Source organism: Microtus ochrogaster, unplaced genomic scaffold (genome assembly GCF_000317375.1).
Source record: "Microtus ochrogaster isolate Prairie Vole_2 unplaced genomic scaffold, MicOch1.0 UNK1, whole genome shotgun sequence".
Lineage (NCBI taxonomy): Eukaryota > Metazoa > Chordata > Mammalia > Rodentia > Cricetidae > Microtus > Microtus ochrogaster.
In genome coordinates this window covers 35,333,621-35,360,091 of record NW_004949099.1, presented here as the reverse complement: position 1 = coordinate 35,360,091, position 26,471 = coordinate 35,333,621, and the positions used below count along the sequence as shown (strand labels likewise).

Here is a 26,471-nt window from a genome sequence, read left to right as displayed (position 1 = left end):
TTGTCCCGAACTGATACTTGGAAACAGCGGTCCATCCCATAACTAGGGGACATGCAGAGGTGCCTTGGGGAACACAGCTTCAGTCATCTTTCTGTCTCCTTGTTCCCTAAATCAAGTTAGTAGCAAATTAATCATCATACAGATGCTTCTCTTCCTCTGTGACCTCTGACACTGTCTCTCAGAAAACCTTCCTTCCCCTTTCCTCCTCTCTGGTACCACTCTAGCGAGCACCAACTTTTGTACAGAATCTGTACTAAGTGCAAGTGGGAACACAACCCCTGCCTGCTAACTAGAACCATGTTCACGGGCAGACACAGAGATGTGAGTGTTGGGAGCGTGGCCTCCGCCACTGGGAGAGGAGACACAACCCCTGCCTGCTAACTAGAGCCGTGTTCACGGCAGATGCAGAGATGTGAGTGTTGGGAGTGTGGCCTCCGCCACTGGGAGAAGAAACACTGAATGAGGCTGCCTTGATTCCTGAGCAGGGGTCTCTAGTGAGCAAGAAGGACTCTTGGCCTGAGGACGGCCTGCACAGGGGGTGAGGTGTACCCCAGAAAATGTGACCAAAGAAAACTGTACGCTTGGAGGCATAGGACATGTGGCTAGTGCTGGGACTTGACGGGCCTTTGCACTTTGCTAAGAATCCAGATTGTTCCCTGAATCAGTGGAGGACAGAGACGGAGAAAGAAGGAACACTCCGGCGTGACGTGGTGCTGGGTTGGAGGGAGGTTAAGGTGCCGTTCCGACAATTCACATAGTGTCCTGAATACTCCACCAACAAAAGGGTAGGGGCACTATGAAGTGAAGGTCCTGGGTTGATGGGGTGAAGAGCAGGGACTGGGGTGACTCTGTCTTCACCTGGTGGAGGCCGCATTTCTCTGCGAGGAGGAAGATGTGTGTGGCTGAGAAAACAGAGGTGTTCGCTTTGGGGCTTCTCTGTGTGGTGCCTGTGGGGTGTCTACATAGATGTACTTTAAGTCATTTGGTTTTCAGGATGAAACTCAAGGTCATCTGGTCTTATGAAGAGCAACAGACAGCGAGGACTCTGGGTAACGGGAGCTATAGGGAGAGAAGCCGGAGGCCCTGGGCTCACAGCAGGGGCGGGAGTTTCCAGGAAAAGCCATTGAGAGGGCACGAGGGAGATACTGACTGAGCCTTTCTGTCAACCTCAGTGGAGTGGTGGGGACAGAAGCCAGATTGCAGAGGGACGAGATGAACTCAGAAGGGTTGTTCGGAGGCGTGGTGTTAAGGAGTGGTGACAGCAGCAGATTTGGTAGCCTGATCTCTCAGGAGACCCAGTAGTGGGGAATAGAGAGACGGGAACCCCGCCATGTTAGCTGAGCGGGAAGCTGGCATGGGAAGAGGTTTAGAATGTGTAGCAGATGGGTGGAATGATGGTTGCGTGTTACTTGAGTGTTCTTAATGGGAGGAAGTTGGGGAGCAACATGGTAGAGATGAAACCTCACTCCCAGGAGGCAGAGGGGGTGGGCTGTACATCTTTATCTGTCTTCTCTGGGGCAGGTGTGTAGGGCGGGGGCTGGAGGGCAGGGAGCCTGAGCCCGCTTCCCCAGAGAGAAAGGGAAAAGACCACAATACTTGTGTGTAAGAAGTGAGGTCATTGGAGGGTGGGGTGGAGGTGGGGGTGGAGCAGGCTACCCGAGACCTAGAGCCAGGTGCCAGGCCAGGAGAAATGAGCAGGTGGGAAGCGGGTGGGCAGGGAAGGACCATTGGTTGTATCGAGACCCCACCTGGGAACAGAGATAGTGTAGCTGCGGCCCCATCCCTCTGCGCTGTTGGGAGTTTGCAGCATTTGGTGTTGCTCTGTCTTGTGTCCATTTCACTGCGGAAGCCGGTGGTCCGGGTATTAACTGCCTCATTTCCCATCGAATCAGAAGCTGAACTTTGAGATTCATGATAACCCTCTTGACCTTCCGTCTTAATGGATAAACAGTGCCATTCAGATGCCCCTGGCTCGTGGCAGTATAGTGGTTTTCTGACAGATTTTAAGCATAATTTGGAATTAGAAATATTATGAATCTGTCTTAGGGTTTCTGTTGCTATGAAGAGACACCCTGACCATGGCAACACTTATAAAGAAGAACATTTAATTGGGGCTGGATTACAGTTTCAGAGGCTTAGTCTATTATCATCATGGCAGGAAGCATGGTATACAGGCGACATGGTGCTGGAGAAGGAGCTGAGAGTTCTGCATCTTGACCCACAGGCATCAGAAGGAGAGTCCCACACTGGGTGTGGCTTGAGCATATAAGACCCCAAAGCCCACCTCCACAGTGACAGTGACTTCCTCCGACAAGGCAAACCACAACGAGCCCATTTCTCCTAATAGTGCCACTCCGCATGGGCCAAGCATTCAAATACATGAATCTGTGGGGGCCATTCCTGTCAAACCAGCACAGCTGGTGTTTTACGGCACTGGTACCACTATGACTTTCTGGAAATAGGTTCTTTGCAGAGGGACAATTGTTCTGAGGTGATTGGCCATTGAAGCAGAGCTGCCCCTAGCTCCTGGCTCCTACCCTGCTCTCCTTCCTGCATCCTTCCAAGCCATTCCCCTTAAGTTTCGGGCAGGAACAGTGTGAGCCCAGTAAGGGTGCCTGCTGGATGGATCCTTCTTCCTCATGGGATTCCCAGTTCTCTGTGTATGCCTCCCACCCTGGTGCAAACATGCCACCCACTTTCATCTAACATAGCACCTGCCTTGTGGCCTCATGGGTTTCTAGACCGGCACTTTGGTACCAGACTGGGGAAACTTGGTTATTCAAGTCATGGTCACTGGGTACTGCTGCTTAGACCAGCAGCTGTTCCAAGTGTGATGGCGAGGACTTCGTTGGGGCCTGGGAGCGACAGAACAACAAACAAGCAGCATTTATAGCATGTCAAGTCAGAGTGTGTACTTTGGAGAAAAACAGAAAACAGCACAAGGGTGGTATCTGGTGGTGGTCGTGGCAGCAGCAACAGTCCCAGCCTCGCACATGGTAGCGATTGCCTCTTTCTCTGAGCAACATCTCCAGCCCAGTGTGTGGGGGGGATGTCAATACTGAGAGTGGGCTGTTTGGGTAGCATGTCAGCTGTATGAGAAGTTCACACCCTGAGAGGCAGAGAGTCATTTCTCTGTCATTGCTGTTCTAGAGCCTAGAGAAGTACTGGGCCACTAACAGGTAATAACTGTTTATATGTATTTATATGCATCCAAATATATCTACATATTCAGTATATATTGAATATATATTATATATTCATATACACATGTAACATGAGGGCCTACTTTGTTGTCAGGTTTTCTGTCCTGCCCTTGTTCCCACAATTGTTAAGTCCCAAAGAAATCACACACAGGTCTACATTAACTATAAATTGATTGGCCCATTAGCTCAGGCTTCTTATTAACTCTTATAACTTATATTAGCCCATTATTCTAGTATATGTTAGCCACATGGCTCGGTACCTTTTTCAGCGGGGCAGGTCACATCTTCCTTCTTCTGTGTCTGAACAGGACTGGGGAGGAATAGGCTTCCTCCTTCCCAGAATTCTCTTGTTCTCATTGACCCACCTCTACTTCCTGTCTGGTTGTCCCGCCTATACTTCCTGCCTGACTGCTGGCCAATCAGCTTTTATTTAAAACATAATTGACAGAATATACACAATTGTCCCACACCATACACACACACACATATATTTGAAAATGTGAGTGGGTCTGGTAAGATTATCTTCAAACAAAAGAGCAGCGAAACAAAGACTTCCCTGTGTGGAGTAGCAGGAAGGCCTGTGAGGTGGCAGGGAGGACAGAAGGGCTGGGGCTCAGCAGGAAGGTGTAAGGTTGGAGTGGTCTCCTTGAGACTTTCCTAGGGTCTGTGAGGTAATGCTAAGGTGGCGCCTCTTCCTTTGACCTCTGCTCTCTGGCGAGCGCCCAGTACAGTGGTCTCAATGCTGCCTGTTATGTGCGATGTTGCAACAGATGCAGCGCAGATCAGACTGAGAATCCAGCTGCCCTCTTAGACCCACATTGAGAATCTGCAGGAACATCGGAGTTACTTGGCTGTTTTAGAAAATAATCGTTTTCTACATATATAATAGATTGCTGCTCTCAAATATTGGCTTCCCAGTTGTGATTTCATGAATAGCAAATATTGATTACCGTGACGGGTGGAGAAAAATAGGCTTGAGACCTGGCTGTTGGGTTTGATAGTGTGGAAGTCATTCAGAGCCACTGTGCTATTCCTGGGCAGGAGCAGGGATGTAGGTCCAGGAGAGACTGGGAAGAATTGCTGTGACTGCAAGCCCAGGCAGCCGGGAGTTTTGCTGTAACGGGACTAGAGTTAGCGAGCTAAAAGGGATGGGGGCAAAGCTGAGTTTTTAAGATAAGAGGGCTTACATCGATGGGAGTGGTCCATGGGGTGAGGAATTGATGCGGGAGGCAGTGTGAGATGCTCAAGCGTTCAGAGCAGCATGGCCTCAGATAAGCACATACAGGCTTGCTCCTTCGTTATCATGGGGAGGCAGAGGAGGCGGACATAACCACTGATAAATGATATAAGCTCATAGGAAAACAAACATTGAGAATGTTAAGAAACTGAAGACCATGTCAGGAAAAATGGTTGAGAGAGCAGAGGAAAATGTGCAGATAGCTGCCATGCAAGTGCTTTTGATCCGGATCCCGTCAATGGTACAGTTTAGACTGGGGGGGGGGGGTGAAGAGTCTATGGTGTTCTGCGTAAAAACCGCATCCTCGAGAAGTTTCAAAGGGCTCAGTGATGGTGGGCTACTTCATAAGGTAGGGTTGCCAGTTACATGGAGCTGTCTTGGGTGGTTAGAATGAGCATTGGGCATCTACCAGACTAAGTATTTCTCAGATGCTTCCCAGCCTTGACCATGGTAGGGCTTAGGATTCCATAGTGGTCTTACTAGTAGATTAGAACACTGAGAACCCCTAGATTCTAGTGGGTTCTAAATCCTTGGCTGCAGGAGAGAGAGAGAGAGATAATTTTAAGTCAGTCCCTGTCAAGTTCGCAGCATTTTTCCAAGAGTTCCATGGTGGTCGTTAGGAGGTATTTGTGTCTCTGGACGGCTTGAGCATGGCCGCGATGGCCCTTGAAGTCTCCCCATCAGCTGCCAGCCTCTGTGTACTTAGAGCCACTTGGTAGCCCATCATTCCACAGGACTTAATGAAGTACCTACTGTGTGCCTGGAACAGATGCATAGTACAGAGCCGACGGCCCTGTGGAGAAGGAAGCACTGGGAATTCTCCGTTGTCTGTGCTCCCTCCTTGCTCAGTGACACCTTTTCCCCTCCCACCTCTCAGCCTATAAGGGAGCAACACTCTCAGGTTAGGACCAGAAGATACTGTTGTGATTCAGCTCTGTGCAGTTGGTAGAAGGGGCAGAAATTCGTATCTTGCCAGGCTTGAGTTCCTACAGTGAATGGGGGTGGGGGGGCTAGAGCCTGCAGAAAAATCCAGACAGGTTAGCACTGTTTTTACTGCCTCGCTTTCCACAGCCAAGAGGAAGCATTCCTGGGAAACTCGGTTTCTCTGGCTTCCGTTTTCAAAAGGCCCCATTTCTCGAGAGCAGATGCTGAGATAAACAGTGATATGAAGAATCCTGGATTGCATTCCCGTGCTCAGAGTACTTGAAACTGCATGTCTCCTGATAGCCAGGCGTTTGTCTTCTAGCAGGCGTGTCTGCCTGTCCCCCTGGAGGATCCTGAGCACACACTGTGCTGAGCTTTCATTTTTTTTTTTTTTTTTTTTTTTGGTTTTTCGAGACAGGGTTTCTCTGTGGCTTTGGAGCCTGTCCTGGAACTAGCTTTGTAGACCAGGCTGGTCTCGAACTCACAGAGATCCGCGTGCCTCTGCCTCCCAAGTGCTGGAATTCATTTCTAAAGCTGCATTTTCAAATGGTTTTCAAAATGACGAAGGCTGTAGGTTCTAGGCTGTTCTGACCCAAACAAGACTGCCCCTTGGAATCTTTACTTATTTTGTTCCGTGTATATATGTGAGCGCCTACATGTGCATATGTATCATGTGTGCCTGGTGCAGGAGAACAGAAGAGGGGTTAAATCTGGACTTGGAGTTACAGGGGATTGTCAGTCATCTCCTGTGTGACTGCTGGGAGCTCATCCTGGGCCCTCTGCAAGAGCAGTAAGTGCTCTGAACCACTGGCCACTCTCTCTAGCCCCAAACTTCTTGAAGCTACAGTTGACCAAGAACAAAATGAAGGCGGTCAGTCAGGCTGGGGAGAAGGCCTGCTTGCCATGAAGGGAAGGTGCAGCAGCGCTCACAGTAAGTGCTGGGTGGGGTGGTGGCTTGCCCATAATCCAACATCAGAAGACAGGCAGATGCAAGAGATCTCTGGAGGAAGCTGCCTGTTGGGACTAGCCTCATTGGGGAGTTCTGGGTTTGATTGAGAGACCCTGTCTCAAAGAATGAGGTGGAAGGGCGATGGAAGATTTTCGTCATCAGCCTTGGGCTTCTTTGATGCAAGTGACCATTCAGTATTATCATTGCTGAAGTGACCTTGTGTCTGCCTAATGAAAGTATGGCCAAACTCATACAGCTGTCAGTGCCTCAGCCCTCCCTCCTATTGCCACCACCACACCTCCTGGAACCAGCAGAGAGGCAGAGAAAGACAGAAAAGACAGTTTGAAGTGCTTCTCTTTGCTTCACTCCCCAACCTGCCCACGCTATCTCGGTTATATAGGGTAGCCATTCATTCAGACTGCAAATAACTGTTTTCTGCTGAGACTTAACTGTGATGATTAAGCCTCACCGTCAGCCTGACTCAAATTAGACTCACTTAGGAGACAAACCTCCGTATGTGGTATTTCCTAAGAGGTTTAACAGAGGCAGGGAGACCCTGGATGTGGGCAGGACCGTCACACTGACTGGCATCTTAGAGTGTGTCCAGAGGGAACGCAGGGAGAGGGTCTCCAGCGTCCGTCTCCTCCCTTCCCGGATGTGAGGCCGCTTTACTGCATAGCTGAGCTCTGCACCTGCCGCCGGCGGACTGTGTTCTCTGCACCATGAGCCACAATGAACCTCACCCTTCACAGGCAGCTTCTTGTCAGACATCAGCTCACAGCGCCGAGAGAGGTGATCGATACACTTACTTAGAACTGCCAGCTGGTAACGGTGCTGCAATTGGTTGTTACCTCGCTATGTGCCTGGTACATTAAACATTTTATATTCATTACCTCAGTTTCTTCAAAACTCGGATTCTTTTCATTTCACAGATAAGAAAACCGCAAGGCACCAAGCCTGTAGACGTTTCTTCTCGATTGCTTGTTTTTGAGGGTTACGCTGGGCATCACTGACAGTGGTGGTAGTGGTTGTGTGTTTTCGGGTGTTTGCTTCAGCTCTGGATGCCTGGTGTGTTTGGACAGCAGAACTCCAGACAGAGGTCAGCTTGGGTTTGGCTCACTGCATTTCTCCATTGCTTAAGTATTCTTTGTTTTCACAGTGAAATAGGTTATTGGCAGAGAAGCAACAAAAAAGTTAGGAATGTTCTAACAGAGGTTAAGGCCGTTCTTGCAGAATTAGAGACTTTGAAGGGAACCCAGAGGTCATGTGATCTCAGGTTTCGTGGAACACCTTTTAGGACAGTCCCCAGCCCCCAAAGTGTTCCCTATAATGTCCCCCAGTTCTTCTTCACCGTCTTTTAGGCCACGAAGGCTCTGGGAGCTGCATTATCATAGGGTCATCCCTTCAAGAACACGGTTTCTTGGCTCCTGTCCTCCACCCACCAACTCCATAACAACAGCATGTTCCCATTACAGAGCAGGCTGTGGCTGCAGAGACCTGTCACAGCCTTGAGAAAGCTTGCAGTTAGTTAAGAGAGATGCTTAACGAGACATTTGCAGAACAGCAGGGCATATGAAGGCTACGACAGTGTGAACAGGATGCACAGAGGGGGATGGGCACCACAGGGGCAAGACTGGGTCCGTGTTTCTTCACAGTTCCGTTGGATGTGAATTTGATGCTAAGCAGCATGGAAAGTCAGAAAAGATCGTAGGGATAGAACACATTCAGAATCAAATAGGCGTGAATTGGCATCTCTATTAAAACACTTAACTAAAGCTACCTCAACTTCAAAGAAGACATATATGGAAAAACTCACAGTAAATACCATGCATAATAGAGAAGATACAGGAAACACATTCTCACCGTGTTCACTAGTGAGGACACAGTACACACCATGCTCACTCTTGAAGACACAATACACATTTTGCTCACTACTGAAGACACAGTACACACCTTGATCACTAGTGAGGACACAGTACACACCTTGCTCACTACTGAAGACACAGTACACACCTTGATCACTACTGAAGGCAGTACATGCCACGATCACTAGAGAAGACACAGGAAACAGTGCTCGCTAGTAAAGACCAAAAGCCTTTGCTGCTTAAGTCAGGATCCAGGCTCAGCCACTCACCCCCACTGCTTCTGTTGGTGTAATGTTAGAAGTTAGTTAGTAGATCGGTTTGGCAAGAAAAGGCGCCCACACTGAAAAGATGACATCATAGCTGTTGGTAGGTAATAGGAGCTTATGCTTCGGAAACCCCAGAGCGTCCATCCACAAATCCCAGGAGAACTAATGAAGGACTCAGGAAAGTCAGCCTGCCCAGGTCAGCTGCATCTCTGTGTCCTACCAGGAATGATCTACAGAAATTACAAAAGCAGTTCCATCTACAGTAGTTTCAGAAAGAACGAAATACTTGGGGCTGGAGAGGTGGCTCAGAGGTTAAGAGCACTGGCTGCTCTTCCAGAGGTCCTGAGTTCAATTCCCAGCACCCACATGGTGGCTCACGGCCATCTGTAATGAAATCTGGTTGTGCCGGCATACATGCAGACAGAATACTGTACATAATAATAAATAAATCTTAGGAAAAAAGAGAATGAAATGAAATCCTCGAGAATTAACCAAGAAAGTAAATGCCGTATACAGCAAATTCCAAAACATTACTGAACAAGAATAAACATAAGTGAGAATACATTCCACATTCTTATGTTGAAAAATTCAAGAAGTCAGCATCATTCAGATACAAACAAAAACCTAAAATTCTTACCAAATTCCTAGGGGGCCCTGAATATCCAAAACAATATTTGAAGTATAAAGCTTGGGATTCGTGTTTCCTGATGTCAGAAATTATTACAGAGCTTCAGTGACCGAGCCAGGCCTGATGACACACATTTGTGGTTCTGTTTCACTGTAGCCGGTCCATGCTGGCTTTGAACTCCTGACCCTCCTGTCTCCATCTCCCTGCTGGCACGGGTGCATGGAGTGGGCCTCTATTCTCTTATACTTCTGCGTTTTTTTCCTTTTTCTATTTTTACAAATCCTGTCCCTCCCTCACCCCTCCCTACCACCTGTTCTAAGAGCTGGGAGTCAGGGCAACCTTTCCTACATGAACGAAAAGCCCAGTGGTGTTCCCTGTGCTCTTCCGGGCCTGTCTGCCCAGCGCTCTCCTCCAGAGTCCAGGAATGTGTCACCGGCTGGATCAGCAGTCAGCTGCTGGGAGACAAAATGCAGGGTGTTGTCAGCTGGTAGAACTGTACAGGTGCCTGAAACCTGAAAACCTGGCCTTGCTGTTTCTTCCTCCTTTCTTCAGGCTCCTCACTTCCCTCGCTGCTTCCTGCCTGCCTTGGCCTCTCCGTCCCCAGAAGCTCTGGCTCTTTCTGGCCAGGTTTCCTGGTCTCTAGGTTCCTGTGATGATGAGTGTTGATTTTCCCAGAATGCTCGGGCGGATGGCACACTGCGTGAGGAGAAGCCAGGAAGACTATGATGCCGCCTTGACCTTCAGCACTGGGGAAGTGACGCTTAACAGGATGGGCCCTTCTGCCGTTCTTCCTGGCCATTCTGTGTGAGTCACAGTGCCAGGCAAGTGCTCGGAGGAGTGAGGGAGTCCCAGTGCAGCACAGCGTAGGTGTACGAGGTAGGCCAGACAGCGCTGGCCGCCCTGGGCTGGCTTCCTGCTCTGCTCACCTGGCTCACAGATTCGAAAGCGGAGGCAGCCCAAGGGACTCTGTCTCGGGTAGTCTTACCCTGGGTGCCTGCTGCATTGTTCTGAGAACCAGCCTCCCTGTTTACCCGGTGTCATTAGTGCCCTGCGGGTCATGACCCCTTAGCCAGGGCACCTCTAATACTTGCCCGCTGCTCCAGAGCAGAGACTGTGCTTTAGAATAGCACTGTGCGCTCAAACAGGCGCTGCAGTGGTTGTTAGTGAAAGTGTCTGGCCTTGGTGGAATTGGATTCAGGAATGCCCTGTGGTGGTCAGCAGTTCTGGGGAAGGGAGAATTTACTTCTGAGTAGGTAGTACCCAACCAGGGGGATGTCAGCTCGGGTGGCTAGAACTGTTCTTTGGAGAGTAATACCCGAGAGGCTCTTCAAGGGCAAGTGTGGACACAAGGCAGTGCTGCAGCTGGGGAAAAGGCTATAGAAACATGGTGTGAGTCGGGTGTGGTCCACGCCTTTAACCCTAGCATTTGAGAGGCAGAGACAGGAGGATCTTTGTGAGTTTGAGTTCCAGGACAGCCAGAGTTAAACAGATCCTGTCTTGAAAAAAAAAAAAAAGAAGAAGAAATAAGTCGTCTGGGATCTTGAACATACTGGATTCAGCAAGAACTAGATGGTTCTCAGTGCATTGAATCCTGGCAGGAGATAGCCAGTGGCTGCCAGTTAGGAACAGAGAAAAACCATGTTCCTTCTTGGCACGGGTAATCAGGCCGGGTGGGGTAGGAGGCTGTGAACACAGGTAGGATATGGGGGTTGGGGTTGGGAGGGCCAGGGCAATGCCTGCTCTGAAACCTGGTCACAGTCGGCTATTGTTCCTGCCACCCTTTCTCCTGCCTCCTCATACAGAAGTGTGGAGTTTTCCACTCTTACAAGCTGTCTTTTGACTGGCTACCATTTGTAAGTCTGGGCTTGTAAGAAAAGAGTGGACTCTTTATGGCCTTCAGAATATTTTCTTGCCGCCATGACCTAAAATAAACCTTGGTTTAGGGGAGACTGGAGGTTGGTTCTGATTGATTCCAGGATTTCTTTTATTTGTCTTTGCATCTCTTCTTTACTTGTGGGGCTGGGGGTGGAACCAGAACCTTCTACACACTAGTGCTCTGCCACTGAGCCACACCCCCAGATATTCATTCTTCTTTTTAAATCCTCTGCTCTTGGCCTCGTGACTATCGAGACAGGCCATGGTTATTAGCAGAGTGGTATCCAGAGCCAGGAGGGCCATTGAGCATGTCATGGTTTTGTGGTAAAAAACCAAGCCAGTGTGTGTGCTAAGAATCCCCAGCTTGCACTCCTGGGTTTGGCCTCTCCCCTGGGAAGCAGGAGGGAAACGCTGATCTCTGTACCTCCCACCTCCTCCTGTGGAACCCAAGACGTGTCTCAGGGGTTTTGATTTAATCCCATGAAGCTTTAGCGGCACGTGTAGAAAAACGAACATCCCCCACTGCCTTGAGCCTTCTGTTGCATGGTGATTTTCCCAGAGAAACAGCTTCACTCAGTCTTAGGGTCTCCCGTGTCGTAGAATTTGGGTCTGTCTCCAAGAATTGGTTCCATCAGCACCAACAGCCAGGAGGCTCCCACCAGTGTGAGTCCATCCACTGGATCGTGGGCAACTCTTTGCCCCTCAGCATTAAGTGCGGTGCATCTGTCCAGTTCCTCCCGTAATCCCAGAGTAAAGCCTCTTAGTGGCAAAGCCCCTCCCAGTCTCATTGATCCCAGAGGTGACTGGGCTGTTCTGACTGGAGCACTGTGAGATTGCTGCGGTCAGAATCGTCCTAGCATTTGGCTCAGGATGTCGGGGCTCTGAGAGTTAGCAGCTCCTCAGTCCTTCCTTCTCACCTTCCAAACTGGAAACTAGAGCCACAGGAGGAAGACGGACTTCTGAGGGTCATGTGCAGACTCCAGGCTGGGGCGGGACTCCCTGCACTCCCTGTTGTATGCCTCTTAATAGTGGTTCCTTAAACACGGCACAGACGAGATGGGGGGAGGAGTGGGTGCACAAGTATGTAAAGCTGCTGTTTCCCGTCTGTTCCGATTCTTGTCTGCACACATATGGGGAGACTGGTGGTCGCCATTTCTGATGATTCCTTGGTATGGATCCCATCATTATTAGTCTAAAATACGGAATTGGAAAATGTGATGGTTCTAAACGTGCCCCGCTGTACGACATGTGGTGAAAGCTTGGCGATTCTTACGTGCCAAGTGACCGCTGTGGCTCCTGCTTCTCAGCCATCTCCGACACGGTCCTTTGGCTTTCCACAGCCCTCTGTACCAATTCTTACAGCCGTCTTTCAAGAGGGCTTGTCATCCGGCTGGCCTCTGTCAGATTGGTGTAGCTCTGGTCTCCCCCACCAGCCACTCGGTAAACTTCAAGGTGATTCGTGCTCAGTACCTCCGGGTAGTGGGTTCAAGACAGTGAGGTCTCCAGCCATCCCCACAAATGAGCGCGTGCCATTTTAATTGTTTGGCTTGCTGTGCTTTCCTAGTGGCCTCCATTGGAAAACTGGGAGTCACTCTTGATTGCTGTGTATGAAACCCTCACAGGACAGTGGGGGCGACCTCCCCACTCAGTCTTGCATGCCCCCCCTTGCCTGGCTGAAAGCCTCTGTGGTCCCTGAATAGCCCATTGTAACACTGTGTCTGTGATCATGTTGCCTGCTAGACCGTCAGCTCCCCAACACCCTGTGTGGTGCCTGGAACGTTTCAGTGCACATCTGTCAAGGACACGAGTGTCGCCACTCTTTGGGAAGGAACGTGTCTCTCACAGGCGCAGAGATGCTGACCGTTTTCTTTCTCCTCCTTGTTTTCCTTTAGACTAAGGTGACAGTGCCAGGTGGATCAGCGGCCATTCCACTGCCCGCTCTGCGGTTGTGCCAAGAGTAGGGGAGCATGGAGGAGAGGAAGCAGGAGACAACGAACCAAGCGCACGTCCTCTTCGACCGGTTCGTCCAGGCCACTACCTGCAAGGGAACCCTCAGGGCCTTCCAAGAGCTCTGTGACCACCTGGAACTGAAGCCTAAGGACTATCGCTCCTTCTACCACAAGCTCAAGTCCAAGCTCAACTACTGGAAGGCCAAAGCCCTCTGGGCCAAATTGGACAAGCGGGGCAGTCACAAAGACTACAAAAAGGGGAAAGCCTGCACCAACACAAAGGTAAACCTGGCTGTGCTTGGGGCCTGGCTTCCATGAGAAACTGAGATGAGGAGAGTGGGGGAAAGCACGGCCTCGGCTTAGCTGAAGGGTTAAACTTTGTTGAAATTTTGTCACCTGTGTTCATTTGACACTTCCACCCTGTAGACCCTGTTCTGAGCATGGTCCATGTATTTGCTTATTGGGCATTCAGAGTTTGAGGGCAGGTGAATGGAAAGCCCTCCCCCTAACCTCACACCATCAAAGGATGCAGGTCCCTTAGCAGGGACATCTGTAGCCAGGCCCCCATGAGTACACTGTCTGAATGTGACTTCATGGTTCCTGGCCTGTCACCTTTCCCAGGATCACCTTTCCATATCAGCACCAGGTAAGCTTTGTCACAGTGTCAGGCTTCCTCCTGTCCATAGCCTAAAGGTTGACTGTAATTCACAAACAGGGACCTTGGAATGGAAATATTTCTGTGGCTCTTCACGGTGTAGAAAGATAGAGTCTCCACAGAATGGCTTGGGTGAAGCCTGAGCTCTGCACTCACTGAGTGAGGACGTGAGGATGTGCGCTCGCCTGAGTCGGGGTAGGTGTGAGCAAGTGAAAGGGACGGAGGCAGTTCCTGCCTTCTTCTTGAAGAACTCCTTCTGAGAGAGGTCTCGACGTTAGTCAGCAAATTTCCAGTGGCTTCAGGGCTGATAATTTGTCTTTTCATGACTTATAAGTTACCTTATGAGACACCTAGAGACCCATCCCATGGAGAAATTTCAAGATTAGAAGGCATGGCTTTCATGAGTGCCTAAGGGGAGCTCAGAGATAGACTACTTGTTTCACAGGCTCTGGGTTCCGGCCTCAGTATCTCCTCCTCTCAAAAACAAACAAACAAACAACAACAACAAAACCCACACACACACGCTCTCTATCTTTCTCTTGCAAAAATGAATAAAAAGAATATGAAGTCAAAGCATTGTGTGTCTTCCCTCTGTGTGTGAAGTGCAGGCTGCTTAAGGGTCTGTCCTGCCCCAGTAGGTTAACAAAAGCACTTCCCTAAACTTCCAGTCTAGAAATGACTTTAAAACTCATATCAGGGGCTAGAGAGATGGCTCAGCAGTTAAGAGCACTGGCTGTTTTTGCAGAGGACTGGAGTTGGGATCCTAGCACCCACAGTAGGTGGCTCAAAGCTACAGCTCCAGGAAATCTGCAGTACACACACAGGCACATCCAATACACACAGGGCACCTGCAATACACACACACCCAAAAATAAATGTATTTTGAAACAAGACAAAACAAAGCTCCAATTCCAGGATATCCAGTGCTTCTTCTGAAGGAGTATACACACATACACTCAGACTCACATACACATACTTGGGCTCATATGCACACAGTCAGGATCACACATATATGCTCAGGCTCACAAACACACACTTAGGCTCACATACGCACACTCAAGTTCACATACACACACTCAGGCTCACGCTTATACACATAAAAAATACTTAAAAACAAAAAACAAATTTTTCCATACATGAACTTTTGAGTCTTAAAAGTTACCCCCTGAGAAGCATGTGCATGGTATACCCAGGCTCAATTGCCTGAGTGTTGCTAATAATCTTATATTTAAACAGCAACCTGCCTATGACGTAGAAACTTCCTAAAGGTTCTGTTTTGATGAAAGACGAGATGTGATTTTCATACTGTTTGTTGAGATGATGGTCCGCTTAAGTCTTGCCGATCTGTGGGTCCTCTAGGCTGCTCGAGGTAGACATGGTTGGGTTTCAGTCTTCTGTGTACACAGGAATCATGAACTCTTCCTTCAAGCCACTGCAAGGGCTTTGCTGTCCTAGGCTTCAGGTGTCTCAGTCATGGAGTATGGCCCTGGAGTGATAGTTACCAGAAGTGTGTTTTGAGAGGCGTGGCCTCTGCCCTGAAAGCACCTGTATTTTCCAGTGTCTCATCATTGGAGCTGGCCCCTGTGGTCTCCGAACAGCCATCGACTTGTCCTTATTGGGAGCCAAAGTGGTCGTTATTGAGAAGAGAGATGCCTTCTCCCGAAACAATGTCTTGCATCTCTGGCCCTTCACCATACATGATCTTCGAGGTCTGGGTGCCAAGAAATTCTATGGCAAGTTCTGTGCTGGAGCCATCGATCACATCAGTGAGTACCACCAACTCCTCTTGTTTCCATGTTCAGTAGACAGGCAGGTAGGTTACCTGAGGAATTCCTCCTCAGCCAGGATGTACCCTTGCATTGGAATAAGGTGGACAGTTTGGATTCCAGCCCTCTGGTGGTTCATAGTTTAGTGGAAGGGAGTCCACAGGCTTGGGTTCTGTGTTGTGATCATGCATACCCTCTATTAATGCAGGAAAACAGCACCCTGGGGACACAGGCATGGGAAACCACACACAGAGAAGGAAGAGTCATAGCTTAGTCACAAATGCCAAGTCTGCCCCTGAGAGTCTGTATTCTGGTAAAGTCAGAGCCTTGTATTTTTCTTAGGACAGCCATGTTTTCACGAAGCAGGGTATCTGAAAGCGGTCCAGGGCGGTGTCCGCATCATCAAGCTGCAGCGTAGTCTGTTTCCTGCTGATGATTCGTCTAGGGAGATGTTAGTAAGGAGCACTTGTTCTGAGCGCCTCCATATGTGACCTGGAAACAAAGTCAGCCGTTTGAAGTGGTTATACCAATTTATCCAACACTAGCTGGCGGCTGCCACATTCCGCTGGCAAGACCAAGTGCTCGGCCCATCTGCCAGGCTGTAATTTGTTAAGCGTCTTGGAACCCACAGTTGTCTGCAAAAATAAAGTGTGTTAGTGTGGGTCCCAGGGAGTCTTTGGGAGTGTGACTCAGAAGGGCGAGGGTGTGGTCAGTTGAGAGTGACCAGAATGACTTGGGGGATTTGCACGTGCTCGGAGCTCATTAGACAGAGGCTGCAGGTAAATTTGGCCTTAAGAGAGGCCCTAGGGTCGGTGACGCCTAGATTTGTGGTCCTTATCTGTGGCCAGATTCATTTAGGGCTGAGGTATCTTAGACAAGGGATAGAATTTCTGTCTCACTATAACCTGTCATTGAGGCCAGATCTAGTAGGGATTCATTAGGCATCAAATACGTTTATGACTGTGATCATGAGCAGGATTCAGTCCTTTTGGACCTCAGTTTCCATAACCGTAAGTCTCCGATGGTGGGAAACAGTAAGAGATAGGATGGGGTTGTAGTTTCTTTTGTGAATCGGAGGTCAGCAGGGGGTTAGAGTGGAAGGCACGTGGTATCTTCCCTGCGCGCCGTGCGCGCTGGCCTCTCCTGTGCTTGAGTAAGCAGACACCTCTGAAGACTCTGGATGCTCCTGGAAGCGATAGCTCTCGCTGGACCCCTCTGCCATTGTGTTAGGTTATTTGGAATACCCGGCTCCATAAATGGGGTGGCCTAATATATCCAGAACGTTCCTTCCACTGTTTGATGTTATCTTTACAACATGAAGGAAGAGAACTTGTGAGACTTGTCTGCTGCGCCAGCCCTTGGGAACGTACGCAGACATGGATGGAGGGGAGACACCAGGAGGCCCTCCCCTTCCCGTCCCCTTGCCATCAAGGTCTTGTGTTCCTCTAGGTATCCGTCAGCTCCAGCTAATCCTCCTGAAAGTCGCCTTGATCTTAGGCATTGAAATCCATGTCAATGTGGAATTCCAAGGACTCGTTCAGCCTCCTGAGGACCAAGAGAATGAACGTGAGTCGGACAGAGGAAGGCATGAGGGCCCTGAGTGGGTAAGAACAGATGAGATCATGGGAGGAACCAGAAGGGCTTGCAGGTGGTTTTCAGCCCTGACTGAAGGGGCTTTGTTCATGCAGCCTGCGCTTTTGAGAACTTTTGGCTTACCCAAGAGGCCTTTGGCACGGACTTAGGCGTGGCAGGCTTTTGTATTATAGAAAATGAAAAGGTAGAGAAAGTGTCTGTGTGAGCTCTTGTCAAAACTCTGTGTGAGGCTGGCCCTTGTTCTGTTATGTGTCGTACTTTGGATTGGAACGCCGTGTGATCTGTGTGTCTGGGTGTGGCTTCATCTGGGTTGTGGCCTTCATTTTGCTTTTGGTCCACAGGGATAGGATGGCGAGCATTGGTGCACCCCAAAACTCATCCTGTATCAGAATATGAATTTGAAGTGATCATCGGTGGGGATGGGCGTAGGAACACCCTGGAAGGTACTGGCTTTGGACTGTTCTCCCTTGCCTGGGCTGTCACGTGTTGGAGGCTGTCCTGTCCCCAGAGACCACAGCCCTAAGATTTGCATGTGTGCTGCCCAGTCAGTGCCTGCTTGGGGCGTTTCCCACAGAGCACTAGGAGACAAGCTGCCCTTGGAGGTGTTGGCACCATAGCTTTTAGTCTATGCATGAAAGTGTAACACACACAGCACCCTCCATCTTAAGGGTGACCATTAGTACTGAGCAGTAATCTGGTCAGACGGATTTCACGTTGTCCATGATGTGCAAGGGGACTTCTTTCTTGAGTTGTTCCATCCCCGTTAGGTGAGTTTCCCTTCCATAGTCTCTGATTTGAAGTCCTTATCCCTGCTCTCTTTCCCTCTAGGATTTCGTCGGAAAGAATTCCGTGGCAAGCTAGCCATTGCCATCACAGCAAATTTTATTAACCGAAACACAACCGCAGAGGCCAAAGTAGAGGAGATCAGTGGTGTTGCTTTTATATTCAACCAAAAATTTTTCCAGGAGCTGAGAGAAGCCACAGGTTGGTGTCAGCGCCTCCAGAGTGCAGTGGTTGTTGGCTTGGGTAGCCATGGATGTCCCTGTTGTGTCCTCCGTTCGTTTGTCACTCTCCTTTGTCCTTACCCTGTTGCCACGCTGTTGCCTTCCTGTGCCGTCCTCAGTGACCAGGCCACCCTGGGGTTTGTTGTTGGTTTTGCCTTGTGTCAGCTATCCCCAGCTCCTTCCCCCGCCCTATGAGCCAGCCTCTCTGCCGGAAGAGCAGGCTCCCACTGGCAGCTCTGGGTTGTTGACACCGTGGCCTTTGCTATCGCTGTTAGCCTTCTCTGAAGTCATCTGAGCTTACCTGCAGCCACTGGGATGGTGGGTGGCTGTTTTCTGATGGAGTGAGTTAGATATTCTGCTGCCACGAACCAAAAAAAGTTTCTTCATTCTGTTTTCTAGAGCTTGGTTTCTTTCCATTCCATGTATCTTGCAGGTTAACTGAATAAAAAATTCAATATCTCTCTCTCTGCATTTAGATATCTTTAGATATCTATCCTGTTAAAAATCTAGGAGATGCCTCCAGCTTCCTTGGTGATTATCAGAGAGGCCTTACCTAGTACATAACCCATCCCCTCTTGTAGATTAACCTCTCTTCGGCTTTGCTTTTCCCCTTGTCACGTTTTGTTTACTATCGGGCATTGTTTTTAGGATAACCTAGGCTACTAAGTGAGTTATAGGGCAGCACAGAAGAATGCAGACCTCACGATTTCCATGCTCTGTGCAGGAAGTGAGGATCTGCACCCAGGCAGCTCTCCTGCCTGGTGCTCTCGGTGCTCTCTGTGAGCCCCAAGTCCAGCCTTGCTGGTTCCCTGCAGTTCCGGACTCCATGAAATCTCACACGCATCTTCTCGTTGCAGGCATTGATTTGGAGAACATCGTCTACTACAAAGATGACACACACTACTTCGTTATGACGGCCAAAAAGCAGAGCTTGCTGGACAAAGGGGTGATACTGCATGTGAGCCATGGGTTCCCTCCAGGCGACATCTTTGTGGAGCTGCCTGATGTGATCACTAAGAATTTTAGTCTGTTGGGTTTTTCCTGTAAGGGAAGAGAAGTGGCATAAAACACATCTGGGAACCCCTGCTATTGATTAGTTGAACTTAAAAATATGTTTAGTATGGAAAATTGAAACTATAAACAGGAGGAACAGGAGGAGGGTAGGATGGGCCTGTGCGGCCGTGCTTAGGGTTAGCTTTAACAGTTACCGACCTGGTCAGATTGGTTCAATAAACCCAGCCCCTTCCTCTCTCACCTCTCCTGCTCCTTGACCGTTTTAGACCCACCGTCAAATGTCACATCCTGCGTAATTAGCCAGTTTAACTTTAGATGACCTGATTTATAGCAATAGTGAATTCCATACATGACAATTGTTGATCTATACACCCTCCCACACCTACTAATTTCCCAACCACGGTAATGGGGACTAACCGAGGGCCTTGTGCATGCTAGGCAAGAACTCTGTCACTGAGCTGCATCCCTTGACTTTCTTCCAGGGAACTATTTCCCTTGAGAGGTGTTCTTGCTAAGTGGCTCAGGCCGGCCTTGATAGCCCCATGCAAGCCTTAAAGTCTATTCATCTTCCCTTCGCCTCTGAGTAGCTGAGATTAAATGCCTGCACCACCAGGACCCACGTTAGAGGGTCCTCTTTTCGGGGCAGGATGGCAAGTGCTGAACCAAGAAACAGCCCTTGGTATTTATAGTAGCCTGACAGTGACCCAAGTTTTACCGCAAACACTGACCTGACCAGATCGGGATATCTAGGGATCTTTCTAACTAACAGCAGAAGCCTGGTGTCTAACCTTAGCCGGTTCCAGCTCAGCCCTTTTTCTGGGTGACTAATTGTATGATATACCCTGAGCTGACGCCCTGAAATCTAAATCCCGGGAGGATGGTTCTTTAAAGAGCGTGGCTGGTGTCTCACGTGGCCTCGCAGATCTGGATGCGGGAATTGCTGTCTCCGTGTGATGAATGGATAGAAGTCTCGCTTGCACTGACTTAACCCCATGCAGTTCCCAGCAGTCTCAGCTGACTCTTAGGGAGCTCTTTGTGTCTGCAGGACGGTAACACACCAGGCCCCTTAGAATGAGTCACACTGTTGCTTTATCTACAGCAGACTGGGGAGTGAGCTGACGAGCACGTGCTTGCTACACAAAGTCTCCTTTCCACTTCACGTCTGCATCTCAGCATGGCAGCCCTGTGCTGCCTTGGGACCCGCAAGACAAAGCCCTTGCTTGGTACAGAGTTCCCTGCCAAACAAAAGGCATGTTTGCTGGATGCTGTGTAAAACTGGTCGGTCATTATCTTGGGCTCTTCTGTTATATAGCAATTGGGATGCCCGAGGACAGAGTCACGACTCAAACCAACCGTCCATGCTGATCTGGGTCATCACTCAGCATTGAATAAGGACAGTCTGAAATGCTGAGGCCCAATTTACTTTGCCCCTATATTTTTGTCACGTAAGCGAGTTCAAGCTGCTAAATACTAAAGCCACTGTGGCCTCTTAACATTGAACAGACAGTACTTCCAGGACTGACATAAGTGTTCGTGTTTTGGCTTTTGAAAACCTGTGTTGTAACTGAGTACCGTTAGGTGCACTTGGAACCCACAGGCCCCACTTTAGGGGAGAAGACTTGCCTCAATGCACAGGAACCTCCAAAACAGAGGAAGGGTCTCTCGGTTCTCTACATAGAAAGTCCTTTTTGCACTGCCGTCCCTTTTGTTTGTTGATGGGTTTTTCTGGAGCCTTGCAGAGTCCTCGGTGTGGCTTAGAAACCTCTGGTTCATTTTCAGTGTTTCCTTCGCATCATCCTGAACCACTTCTCGCTCCACACCGTGCTTCTCTTTGCACTGAAGTTTTCAGGTTTCCTTTAGGTGTAATAACTCTGAATTTCTTGCCTCCAAAACCCACCAGACACCCAAAATAAAGTGATGATAGGAAAACCGTAAATTTTAAAATGCCCGTTCGTTTTACAAGGTGCTGTTATGCGGCTATTTTACTTGATAACTGTAGCAACTCTGAGGTGGATGAGCTTTGCCGCTAGTGAATGGGAGAGCCAGGTCTCTTAGGCAGCAAAACTGATTCACCCTTAACTAAGACCCCTCCCCCATCCCTGTTCTTTTTAACTGGTGTAAAAAGATTTGGTTTAGGAATGTTAAAACATCTTAGGGAGAAAAACGCCATGAGACCAGGTCATGTTTGATTTGCATTGTGGGGTTTTGGCTGGCCAGGCATCCCTGCTTGGGCTGCTCCAACTTGACCTCTTTTGACCTCTTCCTGGACAGGACTACACAGACACAGAGCTATTACTTTCCCGGGAGAATGTGGACCAGGAGGCCCTGCTGAACTATGCCCGGGAGGCTGCAGACTTCTCTACCCAGCAGCAACTGCCTTCTCTGGATTTTGCCATCAATCACTACGGGCAGCCTGATGTGGCCATGTTTGACTTTACCTGTATGTACGCCTCTGAAAATGCTGCCTTGGTACGGGAACAAAATGGACACCAGTTACTAGTAGCTCTGGTTGGGGACAGCCTCCTGGAGGTGAGTACCGAAAGGGGCAGAGAACTAAGTGGTAGAGGCAGTGGTAAAAGGGAGATAATGAGTGAGTCCAGGTGTTCAGGTTGTGGGTGAGCAGAGACTCCCTTACGAGAACAGCGATGGTGGATGCCTGGGGCACTTTCCTCTGTTAATAGTGCGTTACTTCAATTCTGTGTATTTCTCCTTTGCAGCCTTTCTGGCCAATGGGAACAGGAATAGCCCGGGGCTTTCTGGCTGCTATGGACTCTGCCTGGATGGTACGAAGCTGGTCTCTGGGCACCAGCCCCTTGGAAGTCCTGGCAGAGAGGTAATGGGAAGAAGCCATGGGTGCCTCCTTCAGGACTGGGGAGTTGAGCTGCTTGCTCCTCAGCCGTGTGCAAGTTCTTCCTCCCTCGTTTTCAGTTGTTCTTTTTAAAGATGCTTTCTTGTCTAAGTAGAGAAAGGCAAGGACGGCACTGTTGTGTAAAATCATAGAAACCTCATAACCCTGCTCAGACAGCGTCTACTGTTGGCACATGCTGTCTGCATCTTTGTGCACCACTGACTTGGTCCTGACACCTTTTAATAATTACATGAACAAATACACAGAAGCAGCATGTTGGCACCCATGCTCCATAGGCCAGTGTGACAGTGGGAACCTGCTCGCAGAGGGAACGTGCTAGCACAGGAAATGTACTCTCAGTGGGAACATGCTTGCAGTGGGAACGTGCTTGTAGTGGGAATGTGCTCACAATAGGAGCATGCTAGCAGAGGGAACATGCTCGCAGTGGGAACGTGCTAGCAGAGGGAACATGCTTGTAGTAGGAACATGCTAGCAGAGGGAACATGCTTGTAGTAGGAACGTGCTAGCAGAGGGAACATGCTTATAGTAGGAACGTGCTAGCAGAGGGAACGTGCTTGCAGTGGGAGCATGCTCACAGTGGAAACATGCTTGCAGAGGGAACATGCTTGTAGTAGGAACGTGCTAGCAGAGGGAACATGCTTGTAGTAGGAACGTGCTAGCAGAGGGAACATGCTTGTAGTAGGAACGTGCTAGCAGAGGGAACGTGCTTGCAGTGGGAATGTGCTTGCAGTGGGAGCGTGCTCACAGTGGAAACATGCACTGTTGGAAGTGACTAGCTGAAGAGGAAACCCCAGCATGCTTGTAAACATTTCTTGGACCCCTGGATGTCAGATGTTTGGAAACAGATGATTGTAAATGAGGCGGGGACACTGGGATTTACTTGCTGTTTACCCTGACTAAGAGAACCAGAAATGTGAGATTTCCTGGATGAAACTGATAATTGATATTATTCTCTGATAGTTGATATTATTACTTTTCTACTGTGACACAATATCATGACCAAGCAGCTTATAAAAGAAGAAGTTTATTTGGGGCTGACAGTTTCAGAAGGCTATCGTGATGGCCATGGTGGGGAGCACGACACCAGGCAGGCAGGCATGGCGCTGGAGCAGCAGCTGAGAGCTCACATCTGATCCAGAGGCATGAAGCCGAGAGAGAGCTAAATGAAAATGGCACGGGTTTTTGAAACCTCTAAGCCCACTCCTGGTAACACCCCCTCCAACAAGGCCACATCTCCTAAGCCATCGCAAACAATTCTACCAACCGGGGACCAAGTATTCAGACAAACGAGTCTTTGGGCACCCTTCTCATTTAAACCACCACATTTCAGTCCCTAGCTCCCACAGTCTTGTGGCCATATTGTAATGCAGAATTCATTTAGTCCAACTTCAGAAATCCCCATAGCAACCACAGTCTCGGCATTTTTAAAAGTCCACTGTCTCTTCTGAGATGAAGGCAGTCTCTTGAATGTAAAATCAAAAGGCAAATTACATACTTCCAACATACAGTGGCACAGACTATACATTACTATTACCATTCAAAGCAGGTTGAACAGGGATATAATGAGGACAGAGTCTGTATCTAATATCAAAGTGTTCTCTTGGGCTGGTTCCACTCCCTGTGTGCCACTCTCCCTGGAAGACCGCCCAAGGCTCTGGGATCTCCAGCATAGTCCAGGCTTCGCTTTTACATCTTCACATGGCCCCTCAGGGCCTCCTTGCAGGCATTCCCCTGCCGTAGCCAGGCCTCAACAGCTCTTCTTAACCTAAGAGGAAGATCCCACAACACCTTTACTCAAGCATCCTTCCTGACTCTCTAAACTTTAGAGCCTAACCCTAAACTTTGCAGCTGGTATTTCCTAGTGTGGCTGCCCACTTGGGATGGAGCCTGGCTCCTCCCTCCATTACATTTGCATAAACTGATTTGTTTCCTTTTAGGAGCAGAAGATTCCTTAGTCATTTTCCTTTCCTTAGCTGAGGGGCTAGCTGGGTGGAACCTTGCCCTGAGGGGACCACTCCCTTTTTACCATTTCATACCAGGTCTCTCTTTATCTCTTTTAGCACAGTTCTTGGTGCCAAGAACTTGGTTAAATTTCCTTGTGCTCCCTTTCCGCTCAGACTGTATGTCTTGGATTTCTTTTGCCCTGTTGTTCTCTTTCATTGTAGACCTGCATAGGAATGGTTACTAAGCCGGGCACTCGGAAGGCAGAGGCAGGCAGATCTCTGTGAGTTCGAGGCCAACTTGGTCTAGTTCCAAGACAGGCACCAAAGCTACAGAGAAACCCTGTCTCAAAAAAAAAAGACTGGTTACTAATAACCACGTGACAGAGTTAATAGTAGGCTATCTTGAAATCTCTTTTACCAGTAATATTAGTATAGAACTCTGCAATTTAGCCTCAGGCACATTCTTAGGATTACCTTTCTTTCATTTTCTTTCTTTCCAAAATATTACAAGAATGGCTTTTATGACTTTTAGCAGTGGATCAGGAGTTGATGAAGAATACAACTAGCTGCAAGAATTAATGTGAACTGCAGGACACAAAAAGAGAAAAAAAAATGGCTTTTAACCCAGTTGAGAATATTGTTCCCTTCTGAAACCTCTTGAGCTGGGCTGCGGTAATCCACATTGCTCTATGTGTGATTGTCCTCTAAGCTCTTGGTAGAATGGGCCGTTAAACTGGTTACAGTGCTCTGCTGCTTTTCTAGTCCAGAGAACCAGTCTTCCATGCTTCCCCCAAAATCTGCATAGTCAGGCCAGTCACAGCCATTCCCCACTCCTGGTCCTAACTTCTGCCTGGGTTACTGTGGTAACACTGTGACCAGTGATCTTGGGGAAGACAGGGTTTATTTGGCTTACACTTCCTCATTACTGATCATCATCAAAGTCAGAAGAGGAACTTAAAGCAGGGCAGGAGCCTGGAGGCAGGAGCTGAGGCCAAGGCCATGGAGGGGTGCTGCTTCCTGGCTTACTCCTCGTTTGCTTGGCCTGCTTTCTTACAGAACCACCAGCCCAGGTGGCACCACCATGGGCTGGGTCCTCCCACATCAATCACGCCCAGCCTGATCTTATTAGAGGCATTTGCTTAATTGAGATTCACTACTCTTAGATGACTCTAGCTTGTGTTGAGTTGACATAAAAACCAGCCAGCACCGTCTGTCATTTTAGATAGTTAATGTAAGGCATGCATCTGGATGTAACGGCAAAGCTCATTTTTCCTTTGTTTTTGTGTTTTGAGATAAGAGTCTCCCTCTGTAACCCAGGCTGGCTTAGTACTCACTCCACAGTCCCAGCTGACCTTGAACTCAAAGCATTCCCCTGTCTGCGTGCTAGAATTGTAGGTGTGAGCTACCACATCTACCACCTCACTACCACCATGCTGGGGACCGGACTTCCAGCAGGTGACCTGACTTCCAGCAGGTGACCTTTGAGGAAGTAACCTCTGCTAACAGATGTTTTGGAAGTATCCTTCATCCTTTAGATGAAATGTTCTGCTACTGAGGGGGATGGTTCAAAAAGGGTGACTGAGGGGATAGGACTCAGGACAAGACACACTATGCATTTCACTAACCCCACACTAGCTAGCCATAGGATCCTTTTCAATTTCTTAAAAACCATAGTAAATATCAGCACACTACACAACAGCCTTCTGAATTAGCGCCATTTGCCACCTCCGACAGAATTGTCCCTGCGCTTCCTTTTCCCTGATCCAGGTCCATGGAGTCACTGAACGCTGGGTCTGCAGGGAAGCGCTGAGATTGATTTAATTAGCTAGATTCATCAGGATGACTGCTAATCTGTGGGGTAATTTGGTCCTAGTCACAGCATGTGAGCACACTGTTGTATGTCATTGCAGGGAAAGCATTTACAGGTTGCTGCCTCAGACCACCCCTGAGAACGTGAGCAAAAACTTCAGCCAGTATAGCATCGACCCTGTCACTAGGTATCCCAATATTAATATCAACTTCCTTCGGCCAAGCCAGGTAAGAGCCTTCTTGTCAGTTATGTACTCCTTGCCCCGTGTTCTAGATGCTCAACTCTGGTCAGTAGACAAGACAGGAATGTGTATAGCTGTCTGTCTTATTATACAGCATACATTCCCACAGGAATGTGTACAACTATGTATGTTATTATGCAGTATATATTCCAACAGGAATGTGTATAACTGTGTATGTTATTATACAGTATATATTCCAATAGGAATGTGTGTAGCTATGTTTGTTATTATACAGCACACACTTTAAGTAATCCAAGTTGATATCTCTGTGTTGTTGAAAGTAGATATTATTTCCCATTACCACATTCAGCAGCTGGGCCACAGAGAGTCATCCTTCCATCTTTTTTTGTTTGTTTGTTTGTTTGTTGGTCGGTTGTTCTGCATTTGTGGTGAGAGTGGGGAGACTTGAATGTGCTGTAAGCCAAGCACACCTGGACTTAACTACATAGCCCAGGCTGGCTTTGAACTCACGATGATCCTCTTGGATCAGCTTCTTGGGTGCTGGAGCTATGGTCGGGTGCGAGTCACCATGTCTAGCTAAGTAGAGTCATTTTATTGACTTGTAGAAGATCAGAAGTGACAAAAAAACGAAAGACCCAGAACTTCACCCTACACCTTCTAATCCAGACCACACAGAGCAGGGCAAAGGCCCCGACTGGTTCCGTGGTCAGGAAGGATGA

At 48.8% G+C, this 26,471-nt stretch overlaps 1 protein-coding gene across 5 annotated transcripts in view; it reads left to right on the top strand.

The window, feature by feature from the left end:
* Positions 1-26,471, top strand: part of Mical3 (microtubule associated monooxygenase, calponin and LIM domain containing 3) — a 197,566-nt gene that overhangs the window by 73,575 nt on the left and 97,520 nt on the right. For all 5 annotated transcript variants that reach the window (XM_026788025.1, XM_005365151.3, XM_026788024.1 and 2 more), the window contains exons 2-10: positions 12,840-13,178; positions 15,110-15,317; positions 16,767-16,883; positions 17,252-17,353; positions 17,739-17,894; positions 18,772-18,872; positions 21,200-21,457; positions 21,646-21,761; positions 25,651-25,777. In XM_026788025.1, the coding sequence (XP_026643826.1) occupies positions 12,915-13,178; positions 15,110-15,317; positions 16,767-16,883; positions 17,252-17,353; positions 17,739-17,894; positions 18,772-18,872; positions 21,200-21,457; positions 21,646-21,761; positions 25,651-25,777 (1,449 nt within the window). In that variant the 5' untranslated portion in view covers positions 12,840-12,914. The remainder of the gene's footprint in view (positions 1-12,839; positions 13,179-15,109; positions 15,318-16,766; positions 16,884-17,251; positions 17,354-17,738; positions 17,895-18,771; positions 18,873-21,199; positions 21,458-21,645; positions 21,762-25,650; positions 25,778-26,471) is intronic.